The following is a 14594-nucleotide window of genomic DNA, read 5'->3' as shown; positions in this document are numbered from 1 at the left end:
GTGCACATCCACTCACTCAAATGTAACTTGTACAAGGATATTATGGAACATTTGTTGCCAGGAAAGTAATATCTTTGTCAGGGTCATAATCTCATTAAAAGCTTTCAGTAAAGACTCCTTGTATCAGCAATGCAGATACAAACTGATGTCAGTTTTATAAAGGCTTACATCCACTTGTACAGTAAGTCATAAATCCTTTTTTTCTGTCAAGGAGATCAATATCTGTCTCGAGATCAAGTCATTGTATGCAGTACATTATTTTAAAGTAACACGCTATTTTCTTTGCAAAATTAAACATTTTTTTTGGTCCGCTGTTCAGTTCCCCCAGGCTACGCTTAGGGAAGCACATTGCATGTGGTTCTATGTAGGATTGTAAGAAATACTGTACAGTGAAAGCATGTCATGTTGTGAATTACTGTATTAAAATGTTTCATATTTTTCAAAAGAAAAACACTTGGAATTTTGTTTTGGTTGGAAAGTGCCTTCTTGTACATGTGAAAATGATTGAAGCTGACATGAAATACATGATAATCATAATCATAATCATAATCATAATGGGCTGTTATGGCCTGGCCATAAAAGGTAAGTTAATATTTACCATACCTTACCGTATTTGACCATATTTACCACATTTATACGATTACATCATTATGGCCATTTCCATACATGCATTTCATTGAGGTCCTTCACTGGTTTATTATCATAGACTTACACTGTGTGTTTTGGGCATCATAAACCTGTCATATACAAAACATACCGTGTATTGGCCTGTACCTGTCCATAAAATGTGTGTCAATCTCAGTGCCACAGAAAAGCCCTGCTGGAGCAGAAATACACTAGAACATTATGACAGAATGGATGCTGTCCGGCTCCAGTAGACAGCTCATAGCCTCGCATTCCTCGTGCTGGTTGTTTGTATGTTTAATCCTCTCTGAATACAAAAGACGTGTATTCCAATGAACATATTAACAGGTTTGAGTCTGGGTTCAAATGTGGGGCCTCAAACTGAACTGAAACAAACAAACAAACAATATTATAATGAGACACATCTCAGTATGTGTATAAGTATATATAATATATATAAGTTTTAACACACAGCTAAAGATGGTCTACTTGAAGAGAAAAACAGTGAAATGCAAATGCAATATATATTTTCTTAAATTTCTTTGCAGGATTTTCAGGTTTTCTATAGCCTATCTTTAAATGCGATGCAATGGGGATATCATTTACTGTATGTGGTCTAAATGGAAACGTTTATTGCTCTTATGTATTTTCTTTGAATGTGAACCACAGGAAGATTATGCCAATTGTTACTGAGGGAAACAAAGGGAATCCAAATAAACAATAAATTATTTTTAGGTCATACTATGGGTTATATGGATCTACAAGGCTAAACCTCATATTTCTGATTCATATAGGTCTTCTAGGTCTTCTTCAAAGGTAACTGGTAAGGATCTGAATCCTGAACAGTCAACTTTGTGTCTCCTGATTTCACCTAAGTAATGATTTAATTATCTGATATGACACCTAATCAGTATTAAGTGGTTTAGCAGTACAGCATGCATGAATACACCTGTGCAGGTGCGGTTTCCTTCCACGGAACGGTGCACACCATTGGTGCAAACACCGTAAATCGCCGCATATGATGCTCTTTGTCCCAGAAGCCCATTGTATACAGCGGAGGAAACCCTGTGCCGTGGGCAGCCATCTTGGATAGGCAGATCATACTTGAGCCAGGATAACCTGCATTCCTCTTCTGAACAGCTCAAGAACACAAAGCTCAAAAGACTTGATTTCTGGTAAGAACAGAAAAGAGGAAATGCTTGAACACACTCGTACACACGCACGCAAAGTCCGATAAACGCAGAGATAAATTCTGAAACACTTTAGCGAGTGTGTGTTAGCCGGGAGACAGCTAATTGGCAAGCTAACGTCGCTAGCTAACAGATGGCTAACACTAGAGTGGGGTTTGTCACTAGCTTCTAAGAAAAGGAGATATTGCTTATGAAACTGGTAGAGAATACTTTGCTAGGTGAGAAATTACTTGCCCATCGATGACTAAGCATGGGTTGACAAGTTAACTAAGCTACGTATCTACCATAATCCAACCACTACAACTAGCTGACAAACTAGCATGCTAAAGCTAACGCTAGCTATCGTTAGTTTGGTGTAACGTTGCAATGGCTTTTGTGTAATTATGCAGTAGCGAAGTTAGTTGTCTAACCTAGATATACTAATTAGATGATATAGAGTCGGCTGTCCTTGTGTTGATGGAGGCAACCGTCTTAACGTTACGTGTTGTGATTTATGCGATTTGTTGTCAGATACATCCATTGATGTCAGCAAGCAGGTAGCAAGCTAACGCAAAGCGAGCTGTCAAAAACAGCTAATATAGGGCCGTGATTCTTAATAGACACGATCATTCAGCAACTAACCAGGTAAACACCAGATTTTATATCCTCTTCTGTGTAGTAACCTTGCTTGTTTTAGTTTGTAATTAAAAGCAAATAATTACCAAACCGACGCTGTCACTGTGCCGGTTTTTAAGCTAAGCTAGCCACAGTTGTCGGGGAGCAGGCATGACGTTACGCTGTCAAATTAAAGAGTTAACACCAGACACTCAAGACGTGTTTGTTTGGATTTGTGTGTCTCTTACTTTTGTTTTGTCACATAGAAGTGATCGCGTGATCATCTTTTGTGTGACTCGTATAAAGACTGTAAATGCCTTAGCTCACAGCGTGTTAGCCTCCTCTTTGGCTTTGCTTTCCCAAACAGCATAAATGTATAATTTAAAAACTGTAGTTGGTAACAAAGTATAACCCTTTGTGTTTCAAACTGTTGCGAATCTTTATACCGGTGCCTTTTACATAACATGAAATGCTGCATCATTTCTGTTTATCGTGCAAGTGCTCTGTGAAGCAGCAGGCTTCATCTGAAACTTGAACAACGATAGTTTTGGTCATTTTGCATCGATTTTTCTTGCATCATAAATGATACAAATCACAAATTCAGTTTACATGCATTGTGATGGCGTGTGCTGTCTGTGATGATCTCATATCGTTCTTAGGTCTTGAAAGTAGTCACATGATTTGATTAGTGGGCCTGGACATCAGGAGGCACTGTGACTGTATATGTGTCATGATTTTCTGATAGCCCACAGATTTCACTTACCCTTAAGTCCTTCCATCTATAGGAAGTGGCTGTTGAGAGGAAGGCAGTGACAGTGTTTCCCTGGAGAAAGATTCGGTGTATTGAAGAGTAACAGAGAAGTGCTGAGACTGCAGTCTGGTCACACGGTCCTGACTTGCCTTCTCTGTGATGTATACTCAGGGGATTTTGTCCTACATATTGGGCACAAAAAGTTGAAGAAAGGGGAGTTGGGTGTCACAACTGCATCACATGGTTTTTACTCTGGTTGGGGGTACCCGCCTTTGTAATAGCTTAACTTCCAGTGTACTGAAAACCATCACATTGGGTATAGGGTTGCCACATGAGGGTCATGTGACAGTGGGGGGGTGCGACAGCACACAAAAATCAGTTCAATACAGATCCTCAATCTGTCAATCCTACTGCAATTTATTTATAAAGAATTTAAATATATGTAAAAGGAACTTAAAATAAATATTCTCTCAAATAGATGGAAAAAAAAAAAAGTAACAAAAAAATATATATATTTATTAAGGCACTACGTTTAATTGTAAATCATAGTAATGTACTCTAGTTGTGGACAACTGTAGCTTGGTCTTGTTTGTAAAGGCCTCGTATGATAAGCTGGCTGAAATACGGATGAGAGGGAACTTCGTACCGGAGCTTGATTACCTCCAGCATGTGTTTAAAACCCATGTTCTATACAGCAGAGTATGGTCGCATATCTGCTGCTATAAAAACACCTTTGTTATTGCTTTGGCACGGTCTGAAATGTTAGAGACAGGTTGCTTAAATGCCATAAGGTTAACGCGCTCCACTCTGTTTTTTCCTTCTACCAGGGATCTTCACATTAAGGTGGTGTGGTTTCAAATGAGTGAGCTGCAGCCAGTAGCATACCTAATTGCAAATTGGATAATACCTGCATAAACCGTTCATCAAATCCACCTGTTGTCCATCGTCATGGTAGTTCACTGAGAAACTGTAATTTTCCTAAATGGCAGACTTTAATGATGCTGGATCTTCAAGCTGTGCCCTATCTGTGTTAGCCACAACTGGGCTGTGCTAAATTGTGGTCAGTCTCTGTGGCATGTGTGTGAGATCCGGCCTTTTAAATAAAATTCTACACACACACAAAGATTTGCATGTGCAGTAGTTAAAATAATGCTGCGTTTGTTCGATACACACATCATGTACCAAACCAAAAGACCCATACTGAAAATATGTGTAAAGCTACACAACTTTGTGACAGTTGGCAGCCTGGACAAAGGCCCTCAAATGTTATTCTATGATTGTAACGTATAGCAATGGTGCAATTTTGTGATTTTTGTGGTCGCTGTCCAATGCACCTTCATTCTCTTCCGTCAGTCATATCAATCAGACTTTGTGGAAGTCATGTTGTTTAAAAACCGGCCTGACTTCTGCATGAGTTGATTTAGAATGAATGAGCAAAAAAATAAAATTATACTGGTGTCATCCTTGAAATCAACCTTGAAGTGTAATCAAGGTAATAATGGGGTAGAGAGTGCATGACGATCACATAGCAAGTTCATATAGACTGCGTTTCACTTCAGTTACCTTGTTAAGTACCAAATGTCAGGTCAAGTGTGAGTCTTTTCTGGGGCCACCAATAAGAACACAGTTGCAGCCTGCTGTGGTATTCCTGCGAGTTGTTTATGTAGTTTTTATTCTCTTGAGGAAATAAGAAATACTGAAATATAGTTTATATCACACCCTATATCACACCCCATCCAAATTTCCTCTGGTTGTGTCAGCATTAATCTGGCCAGTCACTGAACTGCAGATACAGAAGTATGAGCATAACACCAGCAGTAGGCTTTGATGTGGAACAGTGATTTCAGTTTCCAGGAACTGCTTCAACTGCAGCAGAGTTTTCACTGAGCCGCAGATCAGTGGAAAAGCACTGGTTTAAGGCTTTGCCAGGGATATAGAAACCATCAGGTTGCTAAATGATTATGCTCCTGACTATTAAGCCTGAATTATTTACTGCTGAATTATAAAGCTGCTTCTATTCAGCAATACAAAATAGCCTTGATGTCAGGAGATGGTGCTGAATTTTATGGTGAGATTGTCCATGAGAAAAACCGCTTGCTTTCTAATTAAGCTTCATTGATGTAATACATTACCTGATCATTTATGAACAAATATACATGTTCAAATGATCTCCCTGTTCAACAAGTGTATTTGTGTGAATTTTTTTTTTGCTCTGGAAGTGGAGATGTGTGGTAAAATTGAAGGCTTTTCCCCGTGTGCTGTGTCTACTGTGTGCTGTGAGTTGAGTGTGAACAATGAAGCATCACTGGGTATCAGATAGGTGTCAGGGTTATTTTTAGCCTAGCTCTGAGCCTATGATGCTGGAGGTTTTCTTGTGTACATAGAAGTGCCACACTGTTTACTTGTAGACAGACTGCATCCAGTTTGCTCTGTCATTATGAGCTGAGAAAGCAGGGGTTACTGGTGTAGAGAAATGCTGGCTTACTGACCTCTGTGGAGCTTTCCTCACCCCTATGTGTTTAACAAATCATGACCGTATACTTACTAAATGCATATCACACTGTCAATGAACTTCAATTTTAATTATTTTATTTAGACTGGAAATGTTTTGGTCTGTAGGTTTATAAAGTCGACTGCCATGTAATTAAAATGTAATAAGAGATATTATGGCATTGGCCAGGAACATGAAATTCCCGTCTTTGAAATCAACATGGCTGCATTTTTGTTGGGAGTACTCGAATCACCCAGGACAATCCACAAAAGGCAAAACACCAAGTGGTCCTTGGTGCAGCATGCGAAAGTCAACTTCAGTTTTAGTGATAGCTCAAACATTGTGGCACTGCATCGCCTGAGGTGGTTTGTGCTAGGTGGAGGGGTGGAAAGCAAGTTCGGGTAGATAACATCCTAAACTTTGTTAAAATGTACATTCTGGTGTACTATCTCTAGAGAACTGTCAGGTGGTACTCTTCACATTCAAAAGTGAAGTCTCTTTGTGGTATTATAAGTAATGCAAAGCAATATAACTATAACTGTAGTGTAACTGTAACCGTTGGAAGCGGGTACACTTAGAAAGGATTCAATGGAAAATCTGTGCTCATGAATATGTTTGCTGATGAGTAACAAATCAGGTTGACACAAGTGGTGAGGATGCATTTACACATGCATTTTTTTTGCGCTTTATTTATAAGCAGAAAATATGGAGTGTGTGTGTGGAGTCACATCACTATCTAGTTGATCAGCTAAATGAAAAAGTATTAGTGTTCAGTTTAATTTGTGATTGCTTGTGCAGTCTCATCTGTTGCATCATAGGACTTAAGCAGGAAGTAAATTATCTCATGATAATGAGAAACAGGCAGATATTTAGTTATGGTTTTAATCATGGTCATACTTGCTGATATTGATAAGCAACATATTTATAATCTTTTAATTTAAAATGAAATAATATTTGGTAATTACTCAAATGGTGTGACCGGACTGTTGACACAATGTACATATTATGTGCCGATTCTTATTCCTAAGGAAGTATACTGTTTTTATTGCCCTACTATAGCAGGCATTGATGCTGACCTTGCCTGCATTCACATTATTGTGATTCTATTGTTTTGAAAGGATTATGGCTTTGTAGAATAACACTGGCCCTTACATGACCAATTTAAATTCATGTATGTTCATGAGACATGTGCAAATTTGATTTTTTTTGGGTGTCTTCCAGTATGGTTTACATTTTTTTGTCCCTTGTTTTTAAATTGATAAGATATTTGTACACAAAACTGCGTAATGTAAATTTCTTTTATTCTAACTTTATAACATATGTATTTTATTATTTTTAAAGTGATTCTGATTTCATTCATGTAGCATGAGAACTTTGATTACACCAAGTCCTCAGCATGCAGAATGAATGTGGTTGGTGTTGAGTTTTAGTGCTACAGGAGACTGTAGTCATTGTAAGTCATTGTTTTCTTCCATTGTTATCTAGTTACTGCTCGTGTTTTCAATACCTGTCTTGAAGTAAGAAAATGGCAAATTGTTGTTACTGACATCCTAAACTTCCCTGTCTTTTCTCTCTTTCAGAGCCACAATGGCCACTGCACCGTACAACTACTCCTACATTTTCAAATACATCATTATCGGTAAGGGAGCAATGCCAATGACTGTTAGGCCTGGGACACACTGCCCACCTCAGCAGTGTGTCTACGTTTTGGAACCTGTTGGGCTTTATTCTGGACAAATATTTTGACAGATGTATCAGCAAAATTGACAATGCATTTGTCAAAGTTTAAGACCAAGATTTTGTGGACTCTTTGGATTAGAAAGTCTTATAATTTTTATTTTAATACTTGAATCCCATACTTCTCCGTGCTGCTTATCAATAAACAGTTAAGCATATGGTGCAGCGGTGGAATTCATTTTTTAAATGCAGTTGCTCTACTAAAATCATGTTCTACTTTTGCTGACATGTTTCTTAATGTCAGCAAAGGGCTGTAAGTGCACACTGATCCTTGTACATACATTTACAGACATATGCTTACACAAACGCCCACAGCTCCAGGCTATTGTTTCTCCTCTTTAGTCAAACCTAAAACACCCTGCCTCAAAGCTAACACTGCGTGGATCTAAAGGGGTGTGTTAATGGTGTCCAGAACAGCCTATAGAGATAGTCACTTGCTACTTTAGTTGTTTTTTTTCCATCACTAGAACAATGAAGGAAACTTTGTTTTTGAATTAAATTGCATATAATTTTCTAAGTTTTTTTTTGATTGTTGATGCAGAGTGAAATAAACGGTGAACACCTCAACCTCAGTATTGCTTGGTGCTTTCAAAAGTACTGATCTTGTCAGTATTGTACTCCCCTTATACGGATACATTTGTGTGATTTGGACTGCTGTCAGCGTAGTTTTTATTTTGGTGAGCTGCAAAGTAAAGACCCGCAGATTATGCCAACAGAATCAAGGCACCAAACATACTATTAGGGTCAAAATGGTTATTAACTTGTATTGTCAAACTTTATGGGACAGTACACAGTAGAGGAAGTCTGTCTCCCTCTTAGTGCTTTACATGAAATTTTAAATAAGTATGGTTGCTTACTGTCATAGAAGCGCTTCTTCACCATGCATGGGGGCAACGCTGCAGGCGTGAATAAAGAATTGTGGCTCTTCTGTTATTTCCTTGGTCGACCTGAGTTTCTCTCTGTCTCTCTCTCCACAGGGGACATGGGGGTAGGAAAGTCGTGTTTGCTTCACCAGTTCACAGAAAAGAAATGTAAGTGCTGCCCCGATTTTGACTCACTTTCATGTGTGCTTGCGCCTTGGTGTATGCAAGGTTGCCAGGTTTCAGTTGGAGTGCCTAAATTGCTTTAGATTTCTTCATACGCCAACGGAAGTCAGTGGCATAGAAGTCGAGTGTGAGCTCAACAGTGAGAGACTCTTCTCCTGTGAGTCAGCTGCAGCCTCCCATTACCATTCAGCTCCGTGTTTGTTTAGTGCTACTATTAACAAGCCAGATGCTGTGTTCCTCATTCACTTGCCACCATCACATCCTGCACATGCACACATGGGTGGCTCACAAAAGGTTTTCACTGTCAGTTTTTAAGACTTTTTTTTTTTAGCAGTTTTGCGGGTGTTGATACTTTATATGTAGACAACTGTGAGTATCATGGCTCATCAGACTGATCATTGATGCACCTGCTGCTGGCTTACAATAGAGATGAGGTTTGTGTGTGTGACTACACACATTTTCACAAAATATATTACATCATCATTGCAAGCTTACGTTGGGCACAAGTTGTAACTTTCATCAACCTGATAAAGGAACTGTACATTTTTGAGAGTTTTAGATGAGATGAATCATTGCTAATACAAATGGTTACAATGATGATTGCAGAAATGCAAGTAGCAACACAAATTAGCAACAGTAAAATAATCAAATTGAATTGATAGTAACCTCGCTTCCCCTCCCCAGTTATGGCGGACTGCCCCCATACGATTGGCGTGGAGTTTGGTACAAGGATAATCGAGGTGAGCGGCCAGAAGATCAAGCTGCAGATTTGGGACACAGCGGGACAAGAGCGCTTCAGGGCCGTCACTCGCTCTTATTACCGCGGAGCTGCGGGGGCGCTCATGGTGTACGACATCACCAGGTACAAGATGCTTGATGTGTCAATATGTGAACGTGGGAGATGCAGTTACTATATGGTCTCAACTTCACACCAAACCTTTTATTTGATGTGGTTAATAACCATTTAGTGCGTTTTAGAAAAATGTGTATGTAAGAGGAAGTTAATGGAAGCAAAAGCGTCTAAGAGCACAGTGTCTGACCCTCTTGCCTAAACTGTGAGATAGTATTAGCGTTCAGCCAAATAAACACAGTTGAACATGTGACATGTCTGTTCTCACCACACCCAACTCCAGTGAGGGCCCCGAGGGCCCCAGTAACAGTAGTTACTGGAAAAACTATGAGTTGTTTATATTGCTTTTATCACTCACAGCAGCTGCTGGGCTAGTGGACAAAAACAAAAGACAAAGAGGAGCTGATGATTTCTTATCCATACTCTTACATTATGTGTCTTCAACTATAGGGCATAACAAAATGATAAAAAGAACAGTAAGTAAGTAAACAGTAAGTTTCATATATGTAGTCTATGATCCAGTCCAGTGTGTCAGTGCAGTGAGCCCAAGGTATTTTTGTGTCTGCTATAGTTTGCTGAAAAACACTTGACCGGTCTTCAAAGTGCCAGTTTGGTGGAACAAACTGTAATGTTGATGAAATGGTACATTTATTGTAAAGAGGAGATTTCGCTGTAACTTGAAAACAAATGAAAGAAGTGAGACGGAGGATAGTTGCAGTATTGTCAGGTACAGACAAAAAGCTGCTGGGTTTGTACGTTGCACGATACAAATATTGATTCCAAATATCTCTTTAATCTGTCACTCTCTGTGATGATGTTGTCCTGCTCTCATAGTTACACCATCTGTACGTTGTAGCCGCTGCAGACTCTTCTGCTCCTTCAGCAGAGATGACATGATGTTGAGTCTTTGCCTGTCGTCATAGTAACCTCTGCCACTCTATTGATGTCATGCAGGAGAAGCACATACAACCACCTCAGCAGCTGGCTGACTGATGCCAGAAACCTCACCAATCCCAATACTGTAAGTACACAGATGAACATCTTTTCAATATGTGTACTGGAATTATTCCGTGTGTCTTTTACCATCTCTTAAACTCTGTGTTCCTGCTCCTTGTAATTGTCCTTTTACTTTACAGTTTTCTTTCCTCCTGTATCATCCCTCTTATTTCTTTCAAGTTTACCCCTGCTGTTGCATCATTTTCTGTTTCCCCCTGTGTCAGTCTCCCTCTCCCCTGAGCCTGTTTGAAGCCACAAAGCCCTGTCTATTTCTCAAATTGGATTTCTTGGTAAATATGATTAGCTCTAAATCATACTGCTCTCTTTGCTGAGCTGTGTTCCTTCAGAGCAGTGTGTTCCTGTAATATGCCACTTCCACCACAGGTTTTTAGAATCAAGTGAAAAATATTTTTGCTGTTGTGTTAACGGAGGTTTATTTGTTATCAAGCTATTTTCTATACACATGAAAAGTAAAGTAGCGCTCATAGAAAAAACATACAAAGAGGCATATTAGATGAAAGTGTCAACATGTGTTCCTGCTTCAAGAGAGATTTCTTTGGCCACAATTGTTTAAGATGGGAAACATGATTGACACATTATCTGATCATTCGACTGATAGTCGTCATCTGAATGAAAATAAGTTATGTGAGACTTCTTCAGCTAAATAAATGTAATGTTACGTCTTGGAATTTAGCAAGAGTTTCTAAAAATCAGCTCTCACTTTTCCCAGTAACGGACAGTAACATTTAATTTGATGTAAATTTGATGTTAATGTCAGAATCAAGTCTACAGTACTTGAGTTTGAGCCTGTGACTCTCTGTTATCCAGTGGAAGTAGAAGTTTGAAACACGCTGCCATTACTTTGATCATTTTCAAGACCACACTGGTGGGAAATTCTGTAATAAAACTGAAAGAAAAGGTGCAAAAACCTGAGTGGTTTACACTGACCATGCAGCAGTTCCAGAGTTTTAAGAAAGTGTGTCACTGCTACAACAAGGAAGCCTGTTACGTTCATCAGTACATTACAGGTCTAATTACATCACAGCTGCTGGGGGCAGTGTCTAGTGTGCTCATGTGAGCAGTGTCTTAACAGACAACTCAACAGTGCAACAGCAGTGTTCCCATACTGCCGTGGGCTTTATGAGCTCTTGGAGGATTGTCTCATTCTTCCTGTTACTCTCTGTTCTCAGGTGATCATTCTCATAGGAAACAAAGCAGACCTGGAGGCCCAGAGGGACGTCACGTATGAGGAAGCGAAGCAGTTTGCTGAGGAGAACGGTGAGCCGGACATAGAACAGTGCATGCTGGGAAAGGAGGAAATAGGGTTTAGGTGGAGAAAAAGGTTTTCCATGCTGTTAAGACTTTTCAACTCTCCGAGGTATCAAGTAATCACAAGACGCTGAAACGCTGTCTGTGAAGGCATCTTCCAAAACTGTGACTGCTCCCTCAAAAATGTCCGAATATTTATAAAAGAAGCTGTTTAAAGTTGATTTCAAGAGACAAAAAATATTAATAGCCTTTATTATTTACATTGCTAAGACAGAAACTAGGAGAAGGTGGCTTGAGGAAAGGTTAAGTGAGTAGAGGGGGTGGATTAGAACTTGGAATGTGAGCTTTAAACAATAACACTGTGTCTGTTCTATGTTTTCCAGGTCTGTTGTTTCTGGAAGCCAGTGCAAAAACGTAAGTGTGCACAACTTTCGCCTTTTCAGTGGCTGCAGAATGTGAAATATCCATCTGCTTACATTCTCACTCTCCCAATTGTCCCCTTTGTCACGTTCGTGCTTATGCTCCGTGTTCAGAGGTGAAAACGTCGAGGACGCCTTCCTGGAAGCTGCCAAGAAGATCTACCAGAACATCCAAGATGGCAGCCTGGACCTGAACGCCGCCGAGTCGGGGGTCCAGCACAAGCCCTCGGCCCCTCAGGGTGGCCGGCTAACCAGCGAACCACAGCCCCAGAGGGAAGGTTGCGGCTGCTAATGACCAAGCAAACCCCTTTCGTCCTCCCTTCCCCCCTCTCTCTCTCTCTCTCTCCCCCCCATCTGTCCTGCCTGCCCTCCCTCAACCACCCCTCCTCCATCCATTCCTCCACCTCCGCGCGTCCATCCACCCTCCTCCCTCACTGCTCCAGGAGCTGCATGAGAGCAGGGCTGCGGAGGGAAGGAACGGGGGACGGATATCGACTTGGGCCAGACTGAGCTGGGCTGTGTGGACTACATCTCTCCCCTCCTCCTCCTCCTCCTCCTCCTCCTCCTTCTCCTCTTCCTCCTCTCTGCTTGTCTGTCTCATTCCTCCTCTTTAAACTCTTTCAGTGTTTATGTCCCATAACTCTCCTCTTTCGCTCCCCTCCACTCCTCTTGCACCATTCAGTCTAGTTTCCCCCATCATAGTATCGTAGACTCCACTGCACATTACACGGGTTACTGACACTTTAGATAGATGTAACGTTCATACGATAATGATAAATCGACTGTTTTTTATGTTTGGTTTTATAGCTATATATGACATGTAAACACCACTGATCAAGTCGGTATGAATTGGATCTAAATTATATTCTCAAACTCTTTGCGAATCTCCTGCATGGATTACCAGTCCAGCATTTTAACGGAGACATGCGGGTGTGATCTCTCACTCGTGCTTAATTTTTGTGGGATTGGACAGTGAAGGCAATGAAGTAGTGCATCATGCAGCCACACAGGTAGACGCTCTCAAGTGTGCGTCAAAGAATGTGCGGCTGATCGAGCTTTCCCCTGCCTGTGGCTTGTAATTCTGTTTCTGCTGCTCAGCACAAAGTGAGTTCCTTTGCCAGATGTGGCAACGCCGATGTTCTCAGGAGAGAGCGGAGGGGGGGGGGGGTTACATTTAGAAAACCAGGAATTACCCGCAAATTCCTTTTGGGTGATTCCTCTCCTCTGAGACATCACAGGAAGGAATACTGGGTGTTTTCCAGCTTGTCTGTGTGTTTGTGAGTGTCTGTGTGTTAAGAAGTTGGAGTTTATTTTGACTACATTAAGATGACACTTAAGAAAAAAAACATGCCGTTTCTGTTTTTGAAGGAAAGACAAATTCATGTAGGTTTCTTTGCACCAGCTCTCCCTCCCCTCACGCATCTGACCCCAATACTCTCCCCCAGGTCATATCAACGGATTCTGTCTTTACCAGCATTTCTTTGTCATTGTTTGTTGCCTTATAATTGTTATTACTCTTTAATCTTTATCGTTTTGCCGCACTTGCTCTTCACACTGCCCCGATTCAATAAATCAACTCTTTTAGAATAATAATTGCATTTTACCGGAGCATAACGTAAAACTACAAGTGGTGGCTCACATTGTCAAAATGTCTCAAATGGTCAAGCATCAGCAGCATGGTCTTAAACCCACATCTTGACTATTCAGCTATAAAAAAAAAACTGTCAACACTCCTTTAATTTCAAGTGCTGCACTGAAGAGCTGATCTGTTCATTTGGGTAGTTGTTCTGTTCTTCTGCCTTGTCTAATACAACACCAAGCAGCATGCCCCCACCCCCCCGAAACAGTGAAATTGTCAAATCCAATTAAGTTTTTTTTCCAAGTACAATTTTTCTGTACCATAGTGACTCCCTGATTGGACAGCTGTATATATTGCTTCTTAACTATTGGTGATGACCTTGCTACTTGGGATTTAGAAATTTATTTGCTGGCTCTGCCAAGATCTGTACAGTTGACGTGCTAGTGGGTTGCCTGTAATTCATGCTTGGGAAATTCTGTAACATAGTTTCTATTAATAAATGTATGTAAAGGACAGACACCTAGACACCCCCCAACCACCCTGTCTGCACACTACTGAACCTGTCGATTGGTTGAGGGGAGAGGAAGTGGATTGAGATGATGAGCAAACAAGTATTTATGTCTGCAAACTCTGATTCCTCTCATTTCTGTATGGAGTGGAGAATGGGGCGCTTTTTCTGTTAATATTTTCTTTTCCCACCCCATCGTCACTCCTCCACGTGGGAGGGGCCTGCATCGCTGTCTTAACTTTTGGGGAGTGGGGATTGGTTTGTTATTGTGGAAAGTTGGTGGGCTGGGTCTTCCTTTTTCCTAAGCCCCACCTCTTTGCAGTCTGAGTGACCACTTCCTGCTTTTGTCTGTCCACAAGTACAAAAAAAGTACATATGTATAAATTTTTAAGGAGCTGTGCTAACATTTAAATGCGTTCTTGAGTGTATATGATTTTAAAATGTTGACATTTTGATTTTAATGACAAAATACTCTAGACAGAAAAAAATAAATTATACATAACCTGTTGCTGTGTCTCTGTTTTTGACTTCTACAGAAAC

General features: G+C 40.4%; 1 protein-coding gene across 1 annotated transcript; it reads left to right on the top strand.

Annotated features, from left to right (window-relative positions):
• Window positions 1-1694: 1694 nt before the first annotated feature.
• rab14l (RAB14, member RAS oncogene family, like) lies at window positions 1695-14562 on the top strand. The gene is made up of 8 exons (XM_070850479.1): window positions 1695-1799; window positions 7231-7289; window positions 8365-8418; window positions 9118-9295; window positions 10238-10304; window positions 11470-11557; window positions 11932-11962; window positions 12082-14562. The coding sequence occupies exons 2-8, from the start codon at window positions 7238-7240 to the stop codon at window positions 12257-12259; spliced, it is 648 nt and encodes a 215-aa protein (XP_070706580.1). The 5' UTR covers window positions 1695-1799; window positions 7231-7237; the 3' UTR covers window positions 12260-14562.
• Window positions 14563-14594: the final 32 nt, after the last annotated feature.

This window comes from Pempheris klunzingeri, chromosome 19, assembly GCF_042242105.1.
Source record: "Pempheris klunzingeri isolate RE-2024b chromosome 19, fPemKlu1.hap1, whole genome shotgun sequence".
In the NCBI taxonomy this organism is placed as follows: Eukaryota; Metazoa; Chordata; class Actinopteri; order Acropomatiformes; family Pempheridae; genus Pempheris; species Pempheris klunzingeri.
This window is presented reverse-complemented; position numbering and strand designations above follow the sequence as displayed.

What these genes read in the sequence shown, in the direction of transcription:
- rab14l (XM_070850479.1), top strand. Translation starts at nt 7,238, where the DNA reads ATGGCCACTGCACCGTACAACTACTCCTACATTTTCAAATACATCATT. An exon ending in TTTCAAATACATCATTATCG is followed by an intron (nt 7,290 to 8,364) that starts GTAAGGGAGCAA and finishes CTCTCTCCACAG; the next exon opens with GGGACATGGGGGTAGGAAAG. An exon ending in GCAGTTTGCTGAGGAGAACG is followed by an intron (nt 11,558 to 11,931) that starts GTGAGCCGGACA and finishes TATGTTTTCCAG; the next exon opens with GTCTGTTGTTTCTGGAAGCC.